This window comes from Pezoporus flaviventris, unplaced genomic scaffold (genome assembly GCF_033815535.1).
Source record: "Pezoporus flaviventris isolate CSIRO_AGI_PZ_B2104156 unplaced genomic scaffold, CSIRO_AGI_Pfla_v1 ptg000006l, whole genome shotgun sequence".
Lineage (NCBI taxonomy): Eukaryota > Metazoa > Chordata > Aves > Psittaciformes > Psittacidae > Pezoporus > Pezoporus flaviventris.
This window is the reverse complement of record NW_026892554.1, coordinates 18,315,790-18,339,947: the sequence shown is the minus strand read 5'-3', so window position 1 is coordinate 18,339,947 and position 24,158 is coordinate 18,315,790. Positions and strand designations below refer to the sequence as shown.

Below are 24,158 nucleotides of genomic sequence, written 5' to 3'. Positions count from 1 at the left end.
GGGTAGTGAATTGGCACTTGACTTGTTGCCATTCCAGGTGTTTCATGGCTGAGGATTAGGAATGCAACGGAAGTGAGAGGCTGTGTGCATGGATGGTCATACAAACCTGTGTTCAAAACCTGTCTTTCTGTACAGTTCACAGTGTGTTTTGTTGGTCTGCCATAAGGAATGTAAATTCTTAGTGCACATGCAAATTTACATCTGTGTGTATTTGTGTGGCTCAGCCTTCCTAATCTCCACAGAGAACCAGGGAAAGCCTGAACACTGTCACACAAAGCAGAGCAGGGTACAATTGTGCTTGTACTCCTCAGAGCCAGGAATGGAAGTAGCTGTTACAGTAAATGGAGCTTTGCTGGTGAGAATGTGTGGTCTTGGCCTAAGGGGATGAAGTTTGTCATGTAATGAAGGAAGACACATCAATTTAAGGTTTTTTGGGCTCTGTCCTGCTCTTTGGTGGAACCAGTATCACCTGGTTCACAAAGCTCTGAGTCTTAGAGGACCTGTGCAGATGATGACATATCCTCTATCTGTCAGTTCATGGTACTAATGGAAAGCTGTAAGCAAGGAGGCAGCCTGAGGTCTTCTACTTGCTGCAATTTTTGGGTAATGAGTAAATGATGCAAGTTATCTATATGTATGAAGCACGAAATACAGAGACACTGTGGCTGAAGGTACATAGATCCTCTGTTCCTTTGGGCCCCTGCGTGGCCTTGAAAATGGAATCTAGGCTATGAGGCTTTGATCCCTGAGTGAGATGAAACAACCACTTGCTTTCCAGGGGAGCAGGAATTTAGGCCAGGGAGCATTCCTGGAGATTACTGTGACTACTGGCAGATGGCATATGAGTGATGATAAGCATCTGTTAATTTTTAAGTATAGTCTGGGGCCAAATGGTGGTCTCTGTAGCCATGCACTGGAAGACAGAGGGGTTTTTCTGACTGGCAGCTACTTCGTGCTAAAACAACCTCCCGGTTCATTACCTTCTGCTTTTTCTTGTCCTCACATGGCCTGACACATTTTGCGTGTCCTGTTGTTAGGCTGTAGCTTATTGCTCTTTTTAAAAGGCAGGGTGCAATTTGACCTGATTAAGACCCCTGCATTCAGCTGCTGTGTACAAATTGAGGATTATGATAATTGCTAATAAAGATAATTAAATTCTCTCTGTAAATAGATAATCTCTCCTCCTGATGCTCTGCTATCAGAGTCTCATACTCCCTGCGGTTCATTGAAATAAGCATTACAGCCCCTGGCCAACTGGCCTTATGTTAAGCTGCAGTGGACTTCAGCTTCAAAAGAATGTCTCCAGTATTCTTGATTAATTGAAGAAGCTACCCTGGTGTTTGAAAGAGGCTTTGGCTAAAATGACCCTTTCCCAAGCTCACTGTCTCCTCTTTAGACAGGGTTTGATTCTACAGGTGCTGTTTCTTCTGTTCAAGAGCCGGAAGAGCATTGCCAAGCCCACTGCTGTTAAGTGCAGTTTGGCAGGTACACGGTTTGCCCTTCCTTGTGCACATTGCTCAGGGATATGCTCCCCACAGCTTTTTGTGACTTTGCTGTTCTCTGTCTCTTGGGCTCTGCCTTGAGGCTGCTTTGCCCAGACAAAAGCAGCCTGAAGGTGTGTTTGAGTGATGCACCAGTCTCCTCTACTGGTGACTGTCAAGGTTGTGTACACAAAATAAGCAGCTGTTTCCAAGAAGTAAGGCAGCATTGTCACTTGTCTTTTATTGGGGTTTGAAGGAAGAGCAAAGGTATAATGTGCTTGCTGCTTTGTTTGCCATGGGAATAAGGTGACATAATAAAAGGGAAAGAGATTGAATTAGAGGAAGGAATTTATTTTGTAACCTAAGGTCCTTTGAGAAAGGAGCATTTACTCCTTTACAGATGGTGCTGATTTGGAAAACACGCATCCCTGCATGTTCAAATGTAACTTTTAGTGCAGTTATGAGGGTTTTACTGCAAGGGAGTTGGCATTCAGCTGCCTTTTGAGGTGATTCTGTAATGGTTGGCTTTAGGAATTGCCAAGTCTCTTCTGCCTGCAGTTTCTCTGAGTTCAGGTGAATAACTTGGATGAGAATGATCCTGCGCTAAACTGCTCACCACTCCCTGTGCACAATTTACTCAAAACCTATTCTAAATGCTGAGTCTTTGTTAATGAGAAATCATCACATCTCTTTGAATTTTCCTTTAAATTACTCTTTTAAGGTCTCTGCAGCTTAGACTAATGTCTTAGGCTGTGTCATAAGAGACTGGAGATTGATGTACCATTTGTAATGCATGCCAGTCTCTGACCTTCAGAAAATGAAATGCTCCTGTGGTGGTTGTAAGAAGAAGTCTTTTGCTGGTAAAGGCAGGGGGACTTCAGGCGCTTGAAACTTCTTTTGTTTCCTTTTTTATTTTGATGTTGTATTCTGTACCTTGGAAATTTCTCCCTGTCTAGCCTGATTCAGGGTTAGTGTAAACTAGAGAGAAGAGGGAAAGTACAGCCAGGAGCTAGCAAGTGAATCTCCTGTGATCCTTGTTCTTACAGGCTGTACGGTGTCTTCAGTGGCGTAGCTGGTTGCCCAGGATGTTGCTGGGGAGCTGGAGGCTGGGCTACATGGGCTGTTGGTCTGGTCGAGAGAGAGCTGTTCTATTTTTAGTCCTGATTGAAGAGTCCGCCTTGAAGAACAGCCTCTGAGGAGGTTTGACAGGGTAAAAGAGGAAGAGAGAGTTATGTGCTTACATGGTTGAATTCCAGAAAAGTACCAGAAAGTGTCCTAGTGCAGCTGGCTTCCTGGTGACAGGGCCCTAGTGCCTGCCAGAGGTGAGTGCTTAAGTGAGATTTGAATAGAAGTCAGTAAGGAAAGTACTTGCCTCTTCTCTGTACACAGATTCCATGAAGCTCTTTACTTGAAGATTTCTTTACTGGCTTGCTACAGCTGTAATAATTTGTAAACTAATGAACCAAGGCCCCTAAACCTGTTACGATGTGGAAAGGAGGCAGTGTTCCCTGGCTCCTGAAATGCACAGGGTAAAACACAACCTGTCCAGCGAGGCTGATGGTAGCACTGAGACCCTTGGTTTGTGTTACCTGAAAACAAGAGACCAAAGGAGAGTCTCACAGGCTGAGTAAGGAGGGAGAAGGCAGCAGCCAGAGGCAGCCGTTGCAACATATTTCTGTGTCATATAAGCTTGTTTTTGTTTGCCAGACTTTCAGTTGTAACAATTAAAGGATCAAGTGACTTCTGCCCAGGTGAAGTGTCCTGCTTCCTCTTGCTGAGAAAGTTTCTGAATATGTGGAAGCTGCAAAAAAATACCCACTAATCAATGCCCAAGTCAGTGGGCTCTGTGTAAGTCTCTGACTTTGGAACAGCAAAGTATGCTGTCACAGCAACAGCAGAAGTTAACAAATAAGGCACATGGCTTTGTGGCTTTTGACACGATGTTCTGGCTTGCAGTTGGCTTCTCCTTGCAATTTTTATAGCTGTTCACAAGAGTTTGCTCTGAAAAAGCAGAGTAATCACCATCTTGTCACCACCAGTGGTGTGTAGGAGCCTGGGATCAGAGTAATCATTGCAAAGCCCTCTGCATTGCAGTGTTGTCTAACTTGTCTGTGAGTCACAGCACTTAGTTAAGTCAAAACATTTGAACCTGCCAGTTCTTTTGCGGCTGTTCCATCAAACTGGGCCAGAAGCTCGTTTTCCAAATGACTGTTGGGTTTCTGGGGCCTTGTGCTTACATTCTGGATCCTGAGCAATGGTGTGGTGGTACACCTGAACTCAAGAGCAACAACCACTTTGTGGGTGCCCCTAAGAGTAAATCTGAATGAGAATAGATCAGTAATACCAATGATAGTGTAAACTGGAAACAATAAATGTAAACGTAATTATGAATAACAACTGCAAACAATGCCCCATTCAATATTTAGATCATCTTATTTCATACTATACAGAAAAATAGCACTGGACCTCTCATTACAAAGCACAAAAATGAAAATAGAAATCTTATGTATTAAATTCATATGGAATGCATTTCAATTTAGATGCAAAACCTGTCAGTTACTGTCGTGGTTTAAGCCCAGGCCGTAAGTCAGCCACGCAGCCCTCTTGCTCACTCCCCCCCTTTCTTCCCACTCCCCTCCAGAGGGATGGGGAGGAGAATCAAAACAATGTAACTCCCAAGGGTTGAGATAAGAGCAGTCCAGTAACTAAGGTATAACACAAACCACTGCTGCTACCACCAATAGTAATAATGATAAGGGATATAACAAGGGAAGAGAATACAATACCACCCGTCGATACCCAGGCCGACCAAGCAGTGAACCACCCCTTCCAAGTAACTCTCAGTTACATCTTGGGCATGACGTGCTGTGGTATGGAATACCTCTTTGGTCAGTTTGGGTCAGGTGTCCTGTCTCTGCTTCCTCCCAGCTTCCCCTCCTCCCTGGCAGAGCATGAGACTGAGAAGGTCCTTGGTCAAAGTAAACATTTGCGCAGTAACTAAAAACATTCGGTGTTATCAGTGCTGTTCCCAGGCTGAAAGTAAAAAACACAGCACTGCATCAACTACTAAGGAGGAGAAAAATGACTGCTACTGCTGAACCCAGGACAATTACTAATAGCACTTCCTTGCTTTGGAAAAAGTACTTTAGGTACCTTCTAACCTGCTACAATCTGCTTAATTCTTAAAAATTCAGCACGAAATAAATGCTTTCCTGGCAGTTCTGTCAGGCAAGGATCTGTATTTAGGACAGTGCAATGGCTGTTCTGGAAAGAAAAGAGACCTTACTGGCAGATCTTACTGCCTCATGTTTCTGGCAGCAACCCATAAGCAAAGTCACTCTAACAGTTCTTGACTATTACAACTTGTTCTATTTCCTCTGTCTCACCCAAAAGAAAACTTTGAAAAATAGCAGTTGAGGCAGGTAACACGGAGTCTGTCTGTTGAAATATGCACATGCCCGTGGATTCAGCAATAGAAAAATGTACCTCTTTGGGTCCTTAACAATCCTTAATGAATCAAACCTTGCAGCATTAATGCCTTAAGGAAAGGCAGTCCTTAATTCACAGGGGAGAGAGCTGAAGCCTGAAAGAAGTTTTGGCACACCTGGGACCAGAACACAAAACTCCAGGCTGTTTGCAAGAGTGGCCTTTGTCTAACTTTGTGGAGCTTTTTTGCTACTTGAGTTTTCTGTGCTGACCTTTATTTTATGTGTTACAGTGCAGTAGATAACAGGATGTTTCCTGGTGTGTTTTGCAGGGTTTCTGGAGGAGAACTTTTTGACTTCCTGGCACAGAAGGAATCTTTGAGTGAAGAGGAAGCAACGAGATTCATCAAACAGATTTTAGATGGTGTGAATTACCTTCACTCTAAGAAAATTGCTCACTTCGATTTAAAGGTAAAGATGCTGATTTAGATTTTGTTATTGTTGATGTTTTTTAATGGTGAACTGTACTGTTTTGGATACCTGTATTTGATACCATGCCTAAAATAATGGGTAAGATCATTGTAAATGCACTGCACAGCTGAGTGCTCCAAGGAAGATAACCTCCCTGTAGTAACTTTTGGATGGGCTTGTATATTTACTGACTGGGGAAAAAGAAATTGTGAGTCTTCATCCTTCAACTCTGTGCATTTGTGGGGTCAGCCAAAGCATAGTGTTTAAAAAATAAAAATATTAGCATGATGTACAGAAGAAATGCATTTTTAGGAAGAGGAGCCAGGTCCAGTTGCGAAGAACTGTTGCTGCATCCAGTCCCCGCTGTGTTTAGAATTACATGAGGAGTATGTGTTCTCCTGTGCAGTCTGGTTAATAGAAAGACTTCTTGATTTCTTAGCTGCATAGAGTCTTGAAAGCACATCACACAGAGCTCTTTTCCACCATATCAGGTGTCATCTATAGTTTTGATCCTTGACTTTGGTGTCAGTACAGCTGGCCTAAACAGTACAGAAGACTTCTGCTTTCATTGTGGCCTGCCTAGGTGAACATGCTTCTCTGAAACTAGGAGGCTGTTGTCCTTGGGAATAAAACTCTTGAGACTAGAATAAAATGCTTTTTCAGTAGCAGGCTCACAGCTGCAGAACTGGCTGCCTCAGACATCACTCCTTTCCAGAAATACATTCAAAATGCACTTATCCATAGGGGAAAGTAGAATAAAACAGTTTTATAATGAAGGGAAAAGGAAAAACTCTACTGCTAGATACATGTTCCTTGTCCTGACTTTAAATTCAGGTTATTTATATTAATTATGTGTGTGCTATAGATAAACTCCTCCCAGATTTTCAGGATATATGTGCTCATTCCTTGTGTTAAATGGGTGCCTAATGCTGTCTTTGTCTTAAATTGCTTTGTCTTGAGTCAGTGTTAATGGCAGGTATGTAGTCATTGCAAATATTGCATATCACATCTAACCTAAAAACTGGTTAGCAAACTTCCATCCAAATCTTCATGGGGTGCATGTGAAAAGCATAGGAGATGTGTGAACATATGAAGGATGTGCACTTGATTTTGTAATTACTACATGAATCCAGAAGCCAAGGACTGAAAATGTTTGCTTTGTATTAGAAAACAATGTGGTATCTACAATGAAATTATTGTGAGATTACAGGTGCAACTTTTTTCTCTATACTGATCTCTAGCTGCTCGTTTTGGTATTTAATACCAGTAATGTTAGGTGGTCAGTGAAGATGTAACAAGAAATGCAAGACAGAAATTGGGAAGGATAAGTAAGCAATCATTGCATTGATAGTGAGCATCACAGAATAACTCTCCTGGGTTTTCAAGGACTCTCGGTTTGGAGTTTTGCTTGTGTTAAATTAGACATGTATTTTTAAGCAGGAATCTGATTAGATAGAGAATGATTTATAATTCTCTTGTCACTTGACAGGGCTCCATTGCCTGCAGTGGAGCTCCAGTGACTTACACCACCTAAGGAATAAAACAGTCCAAGAGGTAGTGACTGTGCCTTTTTGCCATTTCAGTCTGTTCTGTCTGCTCTCAATAAGCTTACATCATGTGTCTGGGCAAACACATATGCCCTAGATCCATGGAAGAAAAACTGAATTGTTAGCCTGAGGCTAAAATATTCTTGGTCCAGTGACTATGACAATAAATTATTCATCTGCTCTCTTTCCCAGTGCATCTCTGACTGTGAGCGTGTGTTTGCAGGAGCTGCTTCCACATTAGCATCTGCTGTGAAAAGGCCAGGCAGCTGCCAGCAGGGAATTGAACTGTCTCAGTGTTGCTCTTGAGCTTATGGTTAAGTTATGATAAATGAATGCATTAAAGCTCTTCGTGGGAGATAAATTGAACCCATAGGTTACTCTGAAACCTGTGAAATAGGGCCATGTAGGGAATAACTAAGGCTGAGATATTAGCTGAAGGAATAAGATTATGAAATATCAATTACATCTGGTAAAGAAAGCAAAAGTCTGTGGTTGAAAAAGTTGGCTTTAATTTCACCGTTCAAGCTTCACCTTTTCCCTTCAATGTTGTGAGAAATGCTACATGTTCTATTAACAGTTTGCTGTCATATATGAGCTAGGGCCTCTGATGCCAACTCTTTGTATTTTCGGGACTGTTCAGATAACAAATCCTAGATCTTTCCTGGTTTTGTTCTTGCAGCTTTGAATTTAATCTCGTAGAGAGGAGCATTTTCCTTAAGTAGGTCTAGGTATGAGTAGAATACCTTAAGAAGCATTTAATCAGACCTCTTCCAGTGAGTTACAAAACAGTACAGGGACAACTGGGCAGAATCAGTAACATTGCTGTCAGTCAAAGTACTGAGTGGTGCAGCTCTCCCTCAGGATCCAGTAGTGGCATTCTGGTTCTGCACCACCTGCTTCAGATACCTGCTACCTGCTGTTATGTGTGTGCCAGTTGTTGTAACTGAGGCAGATCAGATCCATGGGGTCAGAGTGTGACATCTTCTCTGCAGGCCAGGGGGATACTTTTCTGTTTTAAAAAGTGACAAGATAAGCTGAGTTTGCGCTTCGTGTTGTATCACAGTGCTGCTGGTCTGATAATCTAGTGGCATATCCTGTTAGATTGGGGAACTACATACAACTGAGTGAAAAACTCCTGTCTCATTGTGGGAACAAGGGTATCTGGTTTTCATCCTGGCAATAGCCATCATTGAGAAAATAAGCTTAGGAGTGCTAACAGGAAGATAAAGGCAGATTTTGCACAAGATAGAGTTAAAGGAATGAAAGTATCACTCTTAGTAGATCTGCTTTGCTTTTATGTAGTTCTGCTCCATTAATTTATGTCCAATTTCAGTTGTCATCCCTTTATCAAATGAATGAATTGTAAATGGTTAGGCACAGGTATGTTTCCTGTTCTACAGTCTTGTGTAAAAAAAAGGCATCTGAGAACTCTGCTATTTTCTCAAGATATTAATATTATAATAACAAAGATCTATCTTTGGTTATTTTTAGCCTGAAAACATTATGCTTCTAGACAAGAATATCCCTATTCCGCACATCAAACTCATTGACTTCGGCCTGGCTCACAAAATAGAAGATGGTGTTGAATTTAAGAACATTTTTGGAACTCCAGAATTTGTGGGTGAGTGACCTGTTCATTTGACATGTATTGCAACTTCCACGAGGAAGTTGAGACTTCTTTCCAAAGTGAAGAAGTGAGGGTGAGAGGAAGTTTCAATCACATTTCTATCAAGGTAGCCTAAAACTAGAGGTTTACTTTATTTTTCTGGACTAGGCAAGAAGTGCTTTCTATAAAGCAGACGTGCTACTTCTGTGAGAGTAGGTTGCTGCCAAATAAATAGAGATGTGAATTCAGGGTTGTGATTGTGAAACCCTGCAAGTAAAAGTTGTAATTCTTTTACTACTGCCTATTTACTAAAGCTCTCTGCATTGCGGTACATGGGGACACAATGACTGGGTATCCCTAGCTTTGCTTCCTGATAAAACTGCCTCACACTGGGTACAAGTACTGGGTACTATTAAGTACAAGCCTCTCACCTCCCCTTACATCTTGCCACCCGATTCTCTTTTTGTCACTCATTGATCATAATTGTCATATATCTTACTTGGATTTTTAGCTTAATCCTACTCCTTTCTACTAGTTTCACTTAGAGATTTTGGAGTTGGCTTGCAGAGGGCAAGGACACATCTGTTATAGATGCCTTTTTTCATCTCATTACCTCACCTTGGTCTTTTCTTTTTCATTCAATCTTATATGTGGATGTTTTTAAATGAGGAAATGGTTTTTGTAATGATAATGGGTTTTGGCACAGATAGCAGTGTAGTCTAGCATGTAGTTTCAATCTCTTGTCTAAGGGCTGTTTCAGGCTGGCCATTAGAAACTAGCTTTAATGGCACCAGTTAAAAACAAGACAAAAGCTCAGATTCTTGAGGGTAACAGTATCCTTGGGAAGCATAATTTGTTTTCATTAGCACTGTAATTAGTATACAACATCTGCTTTACCCTTATACTTGAGTTGCACAATGCTCCAAGTTACTCCACATAATCTCTTGCACACCTGTGAACTTGAATTCCTGTCAGGCCTGTAAAACTCTAGACAGTGCATCCTAGAGCTGCCTTTCTTTTTCCCACCCCCCCCCTTTTCCTTCTTGGCAATTTGGTGGTTTTGAGCTGCTGTTCAGTTCAGCCTGGTAAAAACCTGTTACCTCAGCTGCTGATGTTGAATTGAATTCTTCTTACAGCTCCAGAAATAGTGAACTATGAACCACTGGGACTGGCTGCAGATATGTGGTATGTTTTGAACTTCCCCCACCTTGCTCTACTGTTGTCTGTTCCCAGTTTGCTCTGAACAGAGTCCATTCTACTGCAGCAAATCAAAACCAGAAAAAAAACCCAAACCCTTACGTGCAGTTAATAACTCTTTGTTCTGTCTTTCCATTTGTATGCATTCTCTTAAATGAAGAGATAAGCATTTAATTTCTGCAGTATTACAATGAAAAACTTAACTGATGGCAGTTACAGAGTTAACATTTTACCACTGTCCACTGCAGAGGATGACTCTTGAAAGAAAACATGTTCCTGTCTCACTTGTGACTGCTTTATTTATAAGTCCTGCATGCAGAGGAGACCTGCATATTAATCTGATCTGCTGAGCAGGCAGGCAAAAGAGGTCACCCCAAATAAAACTTCCTTGTTTCTGTTTCTTTGCATTTCTGGTGTGTTCTGTGGTAAATACCTGCTAGAGTAGAAACACATAAAGACTTCAGATACCCACATTACTTGAAGTTGTGTGTTAAATTCATGCTCAACACCCTGAAACACCATTCTTTGGAAGAGATGTGTTTTCTAAAGCTGCTTGTATAGCAGCTACTATTGATTTTTTCATATTGTGTATATTAAGAATACAGGTCATGTAGAACCCTTGCAATTAATCTCCTTTGTTTTTCAGGAGCATAGGAGTCATCACCTACATACTGTGAGTACAGTGGGTTTGTTGTGTAGAAGTGTTCCTAGAGCTCTGTCGCACTAGTATGAAACTGCTCTTCCCTTTAGTCATGTAAGAATGGGGTGGGCAGTAGTTTGTCTGATGGGCAAATGTTATCCTGCAGCCTTTTCAAGTTTAAAATAAAGGGTAAAAGAAGAGGGGCATTCTGAAATGTCTCTAGCATCACTGGGCATTTCTACTTCTTACGGGACCTCATCAGCTCCAAACGGTAGAGGATGGAAAAGCTCAAGTGTATTGGTTGCTCACAGAATGACCACGAGCTATCAGTGTGTGGAGGGAATAGAAAGTGTAATAGTACCATTTACAAGGTGAGATTTCAGGTAAATACAGGGAAGATTTAATTTGCTTGTAAAGACAAATCAGTCCAGGTTACTATGCATAAACGTGGTCACCCATGTTCAAAAGGTGATTTTAAGCTGGGTTGGGAGCGGAGAAGTTGACCATGGGAACTGAGAATTCTTTGTACAGCAGACAAAAGGGCTTGTTAAAACGAGTAAAGCAAAGGCTGGTTGGGAATACTGCTGTAGTCAGCATGAGGGGAAAAAAAGTGTGTCAGCTGGTGATGACTAAATAAAAGTAGGAGATTATGACAAGCTCAGGCTCAAAGAAATGAGGTTCTGTGGGCATCCCAGGGACAAGCCGTCGAGAGAGTTTTAAGGTGGAGCTTGACAACTTGAGAAAGTGCTTGTGTGACAATGGATGCGTGCACTGGAGGGACAGCATTCACTGCTTCAGGTATTCTTTCCTCTGGTTTGATAAGGGAATTACAGAAGTGATCAGCAATTCTTGGACCTAACTGCTTCCATTGAAATCAAGCTGCTGTGACTGCTGGGGAGCAGCGCATGGCAGAAACTGCATGCTTGGAAATGTCTCACCCTGTCATTCCTACCCTGGGCATCTGCTCTTCCTTATAACATTCAGAGGACTAACTTGCCACGTTTAAAGAGGGAGCACTCCAGTGCTTTTGTGATGGGAGGGGTCAGTCTGCATGGTATGCTAAGTACTAGGAATGTGTATGCCTTTAGTATTGCCTGTTGAATTTAAAGCCTTTTGTTCTGAAGAAGTCTGAGTAAATGGGGTGGGTCTAATGATACCACCTACTTTAGCAAACATGGCAGCAAGCAAATGGATGCCATCATCAAGTGCAGAGCTCAAAATGCCTACAAGTCCTTAATTCAGCAACCAGTGGAGTGGTTCCCGGGGTTGTAAGGGCAAAGCCTTGAATACTGAGGTCTGCTGTTAGATATTTACAGGCACTGAGTCAGGGTATGACAAGTCATTTCCATTAGGTGCTCGAATTTGAGAATCTCCTCATTTCGCAGACCTAAAGACTGAGTCCCAAAGAGGCAAATAGAGCACTGTTGGCTTTGGCTTTCAGCAAAGAGCCAGAAGGTGGAATTACAGCTGCTTCATTCCATAGTTTTGGGAAAGGGAATAGAAACTAAGGCTCTAGGGAAGGCTTCCAAACTAAAGCTTGGAACAGTGCCCATGGTCTGTGGTGAGGTGCCTGCTTGTAGCCTTCTTTGTGGCTAACTCAAATGGAACAAAAGCTTAAGAGGTAGAATGTAAAACCCTTTAGGAAGTGAGATTGACTGTTGCTTATGGGGTGACATTTACTCCGTCAAAGAGAACTGGAGGACCTAACTAATGCTGCCTTGCTGTGTAAGCTGCTTTGGCATTGTTGTATGGTTATAGAGGGACAGGAAACAGTCTATGCACTCAAATGTTTATTCTGTGGATAAAACCACATGTGGTAGCTGGGAATGGGGCTGAATGGCCCAGGTGGTCCCGTTAAATTTCTACTTATCCCCAGATTCCCAGTCAGCATGGTGTTTGGCTGGGCAACAAGGTAAAAGGACTGTTGGGCAGGATCATGTAAGCAGGTGGTTTAGTATTCACAACCTCAGTTCAAATCCCAGGAGTTTATTGAAGCCCTGTTCTGAGCCTGCTGCATCCTGGAACTGTGCTGTCAAAGCCAGACATAATAGATAAGCATAATAATAGCCCAGAAGATTTTCAGAGAGGGATGAGGTCAATTTCCTTGGCATAAATAACATTTCCTATCAAGCAGGCTTTTGCCAGTCGGCGTCCCTGTGGGTTGGGGCAGGGAGGAAGGGGAGGACAGGCAGAGTCTACAGTGTATCTGTTCTAACACTTGAGTTTAGTGGAGCAGAGGTATCAAAGGCATCAAAGTTGAAGGTTGTCACTTGCTGTTGAGAGATGGGCAAAGCAGGAGGAAAGCTTTTTCTCGTAAGATGCTGAATAACTTTTTATTATGATGTTGTCTCCATTATATCCTTGCAGTTAGAGCAGAGTGCCAACAGAGTGAAACGTTGCATTGCTCAGAAGTAGGCAAAGTCCTTCTGTTTGTGGATTCCTTTTAATGAGCAGCATGACATTACCTGTCCATCGGACATGTCTCCTAGGAAAGGCCACACACATCCGACTGCCCGTCCCGCATTGTGTTTTGGTTCCAGCTGAGAAAGGTCTCTTGGCTGAACCCACTGTGCAGGGAACTTGTCAGTAGCTTTGCAGACAGAAAAGCAGTAGGGGCAGGACTTTTCCTACCCAAAGAAAATGTATAGAAACAGTACTTTCTCTGTTTGAAGCTGATGGAAGCTTCTGCCTGGTAGTGTTTGTGGGTTCACAGGAATAGAGACTCTCCCCTGCTGAAACTTCTGCTTTGATTGGCAATGACTTCAGTGAGACTCTTGACAGAGGGGAATCTGTGCAGTTTTATCTGTGTGCACACATTAGTGCCATGCTAGAGACTTTCAAGATGAGTCTGATTCATAACCCATAGATGTAGTGAGCCAAAGCTGGACCTGTTATTTCCCATGTAGCATGGCTGCTGCAGAATGAGATCCACAAATGTCCTGAGACTGTATTATGCACTCACTGTAATTTCAATAGGGGACCTCTGCTGTTTATTTTTCCAGCTGATTTTTCTTTCTGGGTTATCTAGCCTCAGTGGTGCTTCGCCTTTCCTTGGAGAAACTAAACAAGAAACACTTGCCAACATCACAGCTGTGAATTATGAATTTGATGAAGAATTTTTCAGCAACACCAGCGACTTGGCAAAAGATTTTATTCAGAAACTCCTGGTGAAAGATACACGGTAAGTGTCAATTCAGGAAGATCCATTTGTCTCCAGGATAAACTTGGTAAAAATAGGTTCTCCTGGCTTTTAATAAAAGCTGTGGAATGGGGAAGTAGTATCTCCTTCCCTATAACCTTCTGTGTCCTGGAGGGAAGTCAGGCTATTGCAGTTCTTTTTAATGGCTTCATTAGGGGAGAAGATAGGTATTCCCCATTGGAATGGGGAAGTAGCATCTCCTTCCCTATAACCTTCTGTGTCCTGGAGGGAAGTCAGGCCATTGCAGTTCCTTTTAATGGCTTCATTAAGGGAGAAGACAGGTATTGGAGTGAAGGAGACAAGTTAGTCAAGATTCCTGCAAATCCTCAAGCCTTAGAATGGGCTGCAGTAGGTGGGGTTGGTGTCAGGTTTGCACAAGTCTAGCAACCTCCCTTTAAGAAAGAACAGGTCCCTGATACTGATTTGTCCCATGTGCCAGAGGCAGTGCTGTGTTTTCTACCTTTGATTCTCAGCGCTCTTAATGTGCTGTTCACCAAACTGCTACAATGCAGAAGGAAGGTAGGATTGCCTAGACTTGAAGTATTGCTCTCAGAAACGTTCCTCTCTGGAAATGGCAGCTCCTGCAGTGATGTAATACTGTGTTCTGAAGGCCAGTTTTGATGTAATTCATGTTGTAAGCCTTGATTCAAACACAGTCATATTCAAGATGTATAGATAGAATTTATTTTCCAAGCATGCAGGATGAACAAAACAAAATCAATGGACTTGTGTACCAGGTGTTTCTCATTCACGTCTGGGGGGGGGGGGGGGTTGTGGTGTTTTTTAGGAAACGACTTACAATTCAGGAAGCTCTGTCTCATCCGTGGATAACGGTAAGTCTGATAGACACACTGTGAGCAAAGCAGGGGTGATGTTCTCACTCTTATTGGTGTGTTAAATGGAAAACTGCCCTCCAGGTGCATAATGAAACTGTGTGTCTCAAAGAAATGCACTGGGAAGAAATTGGTTGCATCTCACTAAGTCCTTGGATTTCTGCAAATGACCTCTTCTTACCAAAACTTTGATGTTTGTTGCACATTCTAGTATATCCTACCTTAAACTGGGGCTTGCATTTTTCCATTCTTCTCAGTTTGCATGGACATATGCGATGTGTTTGGTTTAGTGCTTTCTGGAGTTGAGATTTCACTACACCCAATGTGGAAAATACCATTTCTCTCAAGATCTAACTGCTATACCAAGTGTGCTGGTTTGCTTACCTTTGTGTGTCTGTATGTACTTTTTCATCATAAACATGGCTTGCTTTTGTGGATAAGTCTCTTACTGAAAACACAGCTAATCTCAGCATGACTGGTGAGGATGTTTGAAATGCGCAGACCATTACCTGGAATGTTTTCAGGATTGTTGTTCTTCCTCTTACAAATATTGATGGCTTTGAGACTGTTAACTGCTAAAAATCAACATGAAAGTCAATTGGGGCCCTGTTATTTACACTTATCACATTGGAGTGAATGCGCATCGCTTGTCACATTCAGGTCTGGGTTTGTGTGTTGGTTTGTTTGGTTGTTTTTATCCTTTTACTCAAATGCATGAAGGAAAGCCTGTGGGAGCAGAGGCTCTCCCAGCATTGTGGAAGCTCAGGCTGCATCCGTTGTGTATAGTTTTGAATTGCTGCACTGTCTTGTAAAAGGTCAGTAATACTGGTTCCTCTGTCTGATGGCTCACCAGCTGAAAGAAGAAACAAAAGTCCAAGAAAATAAGAAGGTTGAGAACACGCAGCTGAAGACAAAACGCCTGAGGGAGTACACCATAAAGTGCCATTCGAGTATGCCTCCCAATAACACCTACATCAACTTCGAGCGCTTTGCCCGGGTAGTAGAAGACATTTCACTTACAGAACGGGGGTTCAGCACTTTGGCTGCATCCCATGATTCCTTACAGGAGGACATTGATGCTCTGGTTTCCATTTATAGTGAGAAAGAAGCTTGGTATAAAGAGGAGAATGAAAGCGTGAGGCACAAGCTGTCTCAGCTGAAGTATGAATACCGTAAAATTGAATCCCTGAAAAGGCACCTACAAGATGATATCAAGACTGTAGGCACTAGTCTTACAGGCATAACCGGGAAGTACACTGATCTGCAGAGTCAGTATGAATCTCTCAGTCAAGAACTTTCTGAGGAGCTCAAGTGGATACAGGATTTAATGAGTAATTTTCAACTGGAAAATGAAGCCTGTGTGAATGGAAACTTTGACTCTGTTTTCAACAAAGATATCAATGAATCTCTAAGGGAGCTGTTAAATAGATCTCGCTGTGAGGAATTTCTTGCAGGCTTGAATCTTGAGGTAGCAGCATCACATCAGTGATACTGTAGATCAGTCTAGGTGCAGAGTTTGCTGCCTCTTTCAAAGTACAGCAGCTTAAAAAGTTTTCAGTGCATAGATTTTACACAAAAAACCATGACCTAGATCTGAAACAGAAAATCTCATGTATTGCACGAGGTGCTGACCAAAAGCTTGCAGTGTTCTGTAGTACTGAAGTATTTTTCCTATGTTCAGTGTCTGAACTTATGGGAACTATATCATCACAGTGTTATGGACACATCTAACCCTACAGCCTCTTGCATTGCCTGCATTATACTTCATCATGTATGACAGTTCTTGAAGATTATTGAGTAATTAACATGAAATAAAGAGTAGGTCGGTCGATACTTACTAGAAGCTGGATGCATGGAAACTGATAAAAATCTCCTGTAGCTTCCTTGTTTGTACGAAGGAATGGTCCTGCAGACCTGCTGCGGGCAATTCTACAAACCATATGAGAGAAATATTTGCAAAGGTTAAATCTGTCCCGTACACCAGAGTCAGCAGTGTAGTAACTGAACATTTAGCTAGCGCTGTGGAAATGCTCTGTGAAATGGCTGCTGATGAAGAAAAGTTAAGTTGTTTTTTTTAGGCCAGTTATGCAGGGTGAAACCTTTTTATCATCAAAGATGTTGTTGATTAATCCTTTAGTTTAAAATCCAGCTGACTTTCCTGTTCTGTACCAAAGAAATCCTATTCATGTGACGCAACCGGGGACTTGCGATGAACTGATCAAATAACTGTGTGTGTAATTTCACAGTGCAAATCTTAAGTTGAGAGTGATAAGTGATAACACAAGTACTGGTTTGCTTTCTACAGTAAAGGTGATGACAAAGGTACAACTGATGTCATCTGTGGTGTGGGATTTAAGGCCAGTGTTCTTGCTATGAAAATACCTTTTTTTTTCCTTAAGGTTTAGAAAGTAAAAAACCCAAATTGTCCCAAACTTGAGTCATGCCCGATTGCCTTGTGTTTCAAAGAAGTCCTTTGATTATACTGTATTGATACGCACAGATGTATCCATCTCAGTTTTGGACACAATAAATAGTCACTTATGCAGGATGTACTTGTTCCCTGATGGTGTAGCTAGTGACTGAAGAAGAGGTGTCAAGTTTCTGTGTACTGAAAAGAGTTACCAGCTTTGTTTCTGTGGCTAGTTTACAGCTAGCCCCTGTGCTTAGCTGTATGAGTTCACTGCAAGGTAACAAGGTTTATGCAGCTAGAAGAACTGGTGAGATCGTAGCCAGGCATCACTGCTCAAGTCCATCTAGAGTGGATCTTTATATGCATATTAGAATATCTTTCACTGCCCATCCTCATTCCTCCTTTTCTAGAGAACCTAATAAATTAAATGGAACTGTTGTTGTTCAGAATATTACTAAGAATAATGTTTATTACTTTGATAAAAGTATACTCTCATCCAGTTGGTTTAGAGCATAGTGGTCCACTCACTGCCATGTCCTCATAAAGATGTGCAGAGGCTGGTGAAAATGCAGAGCTCTGAAAACACTTAATTATAGGGGTATTGTAACTCCTGTCATTGTACTCAGTGGAGGATGGAAACTGGATGTGCTCTCTGTGGCATCTTTCTTTGCACAAGATGAAAATTTTCCTAAAGCTTCCAAGTGGTGCAGATAGTCAGGAAATGTCCCTAGCAAGGTGGTGGTGGTGATGGTTGGTGGGAAGTGGGGTCCACTGTGACAAATAGTACTGGGAATTTTACGTATGCCCATTTTTTATTCTTTCAGAACACTTCAGTCATCACTACTATAGTGTTCCTTTGAGCTGGAAGGCCCACAGGATACTGTGCAGGAGAACTGGAACACAGGACTCCTTATCCCTGTTTTATAAGGGAGAGAGTTCTAATTCTTAAAAGTAACTTAAAACTTAGTGAGAGTTCATATCTGCAGCAGAGATCCTCAGGAAAGAAAGTCTGCCTTCCCTCAACTATGATCTCATATTCTCTGTTCGTCTTGATATTCTTTATGAACAAATGTGTTGGCACAATGAGAAGGAACATTAAATGAGGCCACTCTGTTCCTGAGCATGTTTAGGTGAGGTTATTGTTGTGACTCAGTCCTTGAGGCTAATGCTCTGTGAGCTGAAGGAGGTCACTGACATCCTGCTTTTGAGAAGATATTCTGATGATGGGGAAAACAACAGGGTCACTGGTTTGCAGGCCACTTAGAAATTGAGAGGCTGTTATTAAGAGTCTGCAGTAGCTCACTGTAAAGTGGGCTACTTTTGATGCAGCGATTTTGCTGCTGAAAGGGCACTCAGAAATTGTTCATTGTGATTGTACAGCTGACATTTAGCAAATGACATTTTTTCCACTTCAAATTGATTTCTGCTCGGTGTTTTGTTGCACCATGCTAGCCATTTGCAGCATGAGGAAATTACATTTAATGCTTGAATGTCCCAGTTCTGTTGTGTGCAAGCGGTGTATACCTCTACATCAGAAGGAGGCATAATGGATAGCGTGGCTCCTGGAATTTCTGCAGGGATGTCTGCACAAATGCTGTACCTGGAAAGTGAATGTGTTGTCTCATGAACATTATCAATTATTTTGCTGAAAAAAATGTTTAAATCCTTACTGCTGTGATTTCCCTTCTCCTTTGGTGCTCTTGCTTCTGCAGGTGTCTGGCTTGATTGCATTCCAGTCCAGTTCAGTATAAATATTTCTGGTTTATCCACCGCCTACATATGCAGATCAGAACTGCGGGAATGGTTGCCACTCCATAAGCTCCATGGTCTTTGAAGGGTTGATTTCTGGCCTTTCTCTTTTGCCTTTTACCAGGTCTGGTTTTGAACTTTTTTCCCCTCAATCTGTCACATACAGTTTTCTGGTCTATGCAAATTTTGATGTGGTTTTGGAGGTGAAAGGTGCTCTGTTTTCAGAAGGGCTGTGTCAGGGTTTGCAGAACACCTGTTCCTTTACACCAGATGGGCATCCAAACATTTTAGGCACATGTCTGAATTCTGATATGTGTTTTTTTCTTGCCTGTTTTCCATACTCAGGTGTTGCAGTTCTTTCCTCATGTGTTTATTGCCAGGGTACCAATGTCTTGTGCTGTCATACTCTGGGTATGGTTAAAAGACAAAGCCTACATCTTTTCAGTGGTGTGGATCCTCATCACTAGTATGAAATGACAGCTTTTTCCCTTTTCATTACGGTGATGTCAGCAAAACATTGGAGTCAGTTAGATGAAATGCTGTGAAAATGATTAAGGGATGGGACTGTTTGTCAAAAGGGAGAGACTGAGAGAGCTGGGATTGTTCAGTGTCAAAAGGAGAAGGCTTGGGCAGATCTTCTCAATCTGTATAAATATGTGGTGGAATGGAGTAAAGAAAGCAGAGCCAAGCTCTTCTCATGGCGTCCCGTGACAGAACAAGAGGCAATGGGCACCAGCAGGAAGAAATAACATTTAAATATTACAAAGAGCAAACAAACTTGTTACTAAAGGAGCAGTCAAACACTGGAACATGTTCTTAGAGGTGTTACGGAGTCTCTGTCCTTCAACATCCGAGTGAGCTGTGGTGCTGGGCACGCTGCAGTAGCTGACCCTGCCTGAGCAAGGGAGCTGGGCTTGAAGATCTCCAGAGGCCCCTTCCAAACTTAACTGTCCTGTGATTCCTGGCAAGTCCAGTGTTGACAAAAGCTGGTCATGGGTTGCTGTTCTTGGGTCACCTTCTAATTTTGCTTGGGATCTCTAAGTGCAGATTCCTTGCAGTGGCAGGTTACCTGGGCTTCTGATAAGCAGACAAGGTTTCATCGACCAGCTTTGAGAGAGACAAGAAAAAGGCTACTCTGTGGTACCATGTTAATACTTGGGTTATAAAGTACAGCTAGCACCCTCTGGAGTTATTCCCTATTTCACATTCACATGTTCTTTAGAGCTGAAGTGACTGCCTCAAACTTACCTATGTACTTTTGAAATGTCTATAGCACAGTTTTTTTATTCTTTCCTTCTATGATGTTTACCCCAGCCTGGTAAAAGAAAACCTGTCAAAGCACAACTCAGAAAAGATGTGCTAGAAGAGCCAAATCCTGGAAGTGAGGAAAGGGCCCTCATTGATCTTTGGTTTAAAAATATCCTTGTAAAGGGCAAAATGTGAAAACTTTTATCTGAAAATGTAGAAAGTAGCATAGGACCTAACAGTGTGGTGATGCTGGTTTACTTCTATTGTGTCGTGATTTCTAGCAAGCCCCTGCAAACCCCCTGAGCAGCAGTGTGCTGCAGTGCCACTGATATGCTGGCATCTCCTCCTCCTTTCTGTCGAGCCTCTGTGGAACCTGTTCTTTGCTTTCCCAGTGCCTTTCAGAAAGAGAGAGGTGAATAAATGCCAGATGATGTGAGCTCTATCCAGAGAAGGTGGTGCAGGTGTGCACTAAGAGGCACCTCAGCAACTTTACAAAGTGGAAGCACTGCCTTAGCATCCTCTAGCATCCCCTTAGTTATCTCTCTCTCTTGTTTGGCTGTCCTTCCTTCTGTCCTTCAGCTAGAAAAGGTGTTCCCAGACCTTTTGTTTGTTTTTATGTGATCATTATGAAACAGAATATGTAAGTGTAGGTTGAAACAAAGTCCAGGCCATGTGGTACGCCTTTTGTGCCAGGTTACGTGGCTAGAAAGGGGCAGCAGTGGAACTTCTGAGCACAGTTTTGTGCACATGGCCAAGTGTGACCATGGACTGCACTGGCTTTAGGATGTTGTTTGAGATCAGAGGGTACTCTCCAGGCACAAGGTGGACTAGATTTAACTATTTTTCTTCTGCTTTTACCTATATGAACCCACAGCTTCGCCAGCCAGCATTCTTTCACCCAGCTCCAGAGCACATGGAGAATCTTATGTATTTCATGCACCAGCGGGAGCCAGGCAATAAAATTGCTCTCTTATCTTCCAGCCAGTGGACAAGCGACAGGCTTTGGTTCGGCAATCGTCTGTTGTTAACATGGAAAACTTCAAAAGGCAATATGCTAGAAGGCGATGGAAGGTATGACAGTGAGCCTTTAGTCCTTCTCATGTCAGGCTTCCCCAGCCTCATGGAACAGAAGGCAAGATAAAACTTGAATGTAAAATTGTAATGCACAGTAGGTAAATGAAATGTGTTCAGGAATGTCTGTGCTGCATATGTGTGGTCAAGTTCTCATTCTTCCCTCTCTCCATAGCTTTCCTACCGTATTGTCTCATTGTGCAACCAGTTGTCTCGTTCGCTGGTGAAAAAGGTCCTAATAGAAGATGAAAGTATGGTAGGTACATTTCTTGAATGGGGAGAAGGACAAATTTTGCTGAGCAGTGATTTTTACTGTCCTTAAATGGAGGCACAGCCCAACAGGATTGCAGTGTTTTTAAGGGGGAAACCGGATAGGACCGTGGTGTCCATTGTGTGCCTTTAATGCTGCCATAAGTTGTGTTACAGAAATGTTGGGCAGGAAGAGCTGGTAACTATAAACCCTTGAGGTGCTAGCCACATTCATGCTACAGAGGAGCAGCAGGGAGGCTGCAGGTTCTGTTTGGATACCGTAGCAGTGACTGTGCTGTCTGCCTGGGAAGTGAGCAGTGTTGGAGAGAGTCTGCACTGCTGCTCTGATGCCCAGCAGTGTGGTGGAGGATTGGGGACCCCTGCGGTGCATGTGGCCTTCTGAAATTCCTATTAGCTCTACTCTTCTCAAGAGACGATAAGCTAATAATAATATTAGAACATCATGTTTAGCAGCATGGTGTCTCACTGATGTGACTGTGCCTTTCTATTTCAGAGGAACTGTGAAAGTGACAGTGAGGATCTTTCTCAAAGAAAAGCCACTCATCAGAGGAGAAGCAGCATATCATAATGGAAGGAGAGTTTCACGGGCAGGAGACAGAGGAAACTTCCATCCTTGTTGAAAAGAGCAACTCTGACAGCAGACATTGACTTCCTGTCTGAACCCTTGGTATGATGCTTCTCACTTCTCAAACTGCACCAACGGCTGGATGGTATTATTAAATACCTGCTGAGCAGTTTAGAAAGTTGGTGATCCAGATTCCTGAGGAAATGCTGCAGCACAAGCACTGATTGAAGTGCCTTTATATGTTGAATGTTTCAGTGATACTTCAGTCCATTTGGGATATCAACTGCACTCGGGACGTAGGGTTTCTAGTGATATTCTTCAACTGCAGAATCATTCACATTCTGCACAATGATAAAGACTGTGCATTATTATTTCAGTCAGGGAAATTGTTATTGAGTCTTCAGGAAAAAAAATTAATATGGTTTTCATTTGTTAATAGCATAAGGATTTGATGACAGATACCTGTCAGGTTTATTAGCTGTGTGCAGTACTCTGTTACTGCTGCCACTGAAGAAAAAATCATAGTGCCATTACATATCATAACCTTGATTTCATGAACCTAGCAGTAAACAGTTCTGTACTGCAGTAAGAGCTGTACTCTGGCCATCATCTCTGGCTGAAAACTAGCACAACCTGCCATTGTCAATGGGAGTACAGCTGATTCTGGCCGCTGAGCTAGGCCAGGGCAATTTTGGGATGAAAAAGGGAAAAATTTTGTAGTGACTTGCATGCACCCAAATACAGTGTTTTTACAGAACGATGGCAGGATGCTTCACCAAACAGAGCACTTAAAACCCCAAGGTATATGAAGAAATAGTTCTTTTTAGACTTTGTTTTTATTTTATTTTATTATTGGCAAATTAGAGATTCACTAACACCTATTTGTATAGGTGCTGTTTACATGTAACTCAAACTGCAAACAACTGTGTGTTATTCAGGGGGTTGTAGCCACAATTGGGGGAATAAGCACTTTGATATTGATGTAACATCTCTGTGCTAGGAAGTTGCATCGTTTTAACTACATTAGTTTCTAAGCCAGTATTGTTCAATTGGTACCAAAAATGGGTATAGACTAGGGTATATTTTTTTTAATTGAAAATATTAGTTGTTGGAAGTTCATATTTATTTTGCCATTTAATAAATTAAAACTCAGAAAGCAAGCCTACTAGGAACAACTATAGATTGACAAGGAAACTGGACTTTTTGGCTTTAGGGTTGTCACTTCTAGGTCGAGTTTAGAGTGTAAACTGATGTTTAAAACTAGTATCAGGTTAATTCTGCCTGGCTTCCTCTTTCTAAGGAATAAAAGTACACTGCTTTTATTTGTAGCTTTGTATCCTTGCTTAGGCAGAGACTAAAATGAGAAATGAGGTTGATGAGAAGGTATTTCTGTGAAAGGAAGGAAATGAACAAGAAGCATTGGGCGAGGGTGGCTGAAAGTAGGATTTGAGGGAAGAAATAAAATGAAGGAGGTGATGGTGGAGAAAAAGTGGAGAGGAATGAGTAGGAGAGGGACAGGCAGGGAGTGGAGGTGAACCTGGACTGGGAAGGTTGAAGGAAGGGAAAGAGGATGTCGCTATAGGAATTGTGGAAGCAGGAGAATTAATGTTTTGGCAAATATGGCATTGAATTTTGATACTATTTATTTAATTTCCTTTTATTTCGTATCTTGTGCTGCCATAGCCTGTGACATTTGCCTGGTCAAGGGATAAGGAGCAGGGCATAGGCTTCTCTTCACATTCAGTTAGAAGGTGTATTCCTGAGCTTTCTGTGTAATTTCTGGGGCAGAATCCTCAAAAAGTGCTGTTGTAATGTACATACTAAGGGAGCAGTAATGGGAAAAACTATTGTTTCAGTGTCTGGAGGGAATCTTTCCTAAGTAAAACTAAATATGTGTATTTGTATAAAAAGCTGTTCAGCTCACCTACCAAATTTTGCTTCCTGCTCCCCTGTCCCATGCGTTATCATTAGTTCACTCCCTGGGCTATGGAAAACCAACCAAACTTGGAGTGAGTGGCATTTTTCTGGAGTTTCAAAACACCTTCATTTTCTACATTAGAGATTGCAGGTTGTGTATGGAAATCACATTTCTGAAAAGTAAGCCCTGGTTAAAATAGCTGTTGGTTTGTTGTTGCATCTGAATTGTGCTGTCACGGAGATGAGGAAAACCCCAGCAACTATTGAGCAAAATGAAGACAGGCTGAGAAAGCTGGGCTAGTTCTGTCTGGAGAAGGCTCTGGGGAGACCTTAGAGCAGATCCAGTGCCTAAAGGGGCAACAAGAAGCTTGGAGAGGGGCTTTCTGCAGGGACAGGCCAAGGGGAATGGCTTTAACCTGCCAGAGGGGAGACTGAGATGAGCTCTTAGGCAGAAGCTCTTCCCTGGGAGGGTGCTGAGGCGCTGGCACAGGGTGCCCAGAGAAGCTGTGGCTGCCCCATCCCTGGCAGT

General features: G+C 42.3%; 1 protein-coding gene across 4 annotated transcripts in view; it reads left to right on the top strand.

Moving 5' to 3' along the window:
* The window catches only part of DAPK2 (death associated protein kinase 2), a 48,628-nt gene extending 25,594 nt beyond the window's left edge, over positions 1 to 23,034 (top strand). For 2 of the 4 annotated variants that reach the window (XM_061447206.1, XM_061447207.1), the window contains exons 4-10: positions 5,239 to 5,377; positions 8,416 to 8,545; positions 9,667 to 9,715; positions 10,374 to 10,400; positions 13,396 to 13,548; positions 14,354 to 14,399; positions 15,253 to 20,038. In XM_061447206.1, the coding sequence (XP_061303190.1) occupies positions 5,239 to 5,377; positions 8,416 to 8,545; positions 9,667 to 9,715; positions 10,374 to 10,400; positions 13,396 to 13,548; positions 14,354 to 14,399; positions 15,253 to 15,888 (1,180 nt within the window). In that variant the 3' untranslated portion in view covers positions 15,889 to 20,038. Of the gene's footprint in view, positions 1 to 5,238; positions 5,378 to 8,415; positions 8,546 to 9,666; positions 9,716 to 10,373; positions 10,401 to 13,395; positions 13,549 to 14,353; positions 14,400 to 15,252; positions 20,039 to 20,787; positions 20,878 to 21,052; positions 21,134 to 21,640 lie in introns of those variants that run through there. The other 2 variants (XM_061447210.1, XM_061447208.1) reach the window with 2 other exon arrangements.
* Positions 23,035 to 24,158: the final 1,124 nt, after the last annotated feature.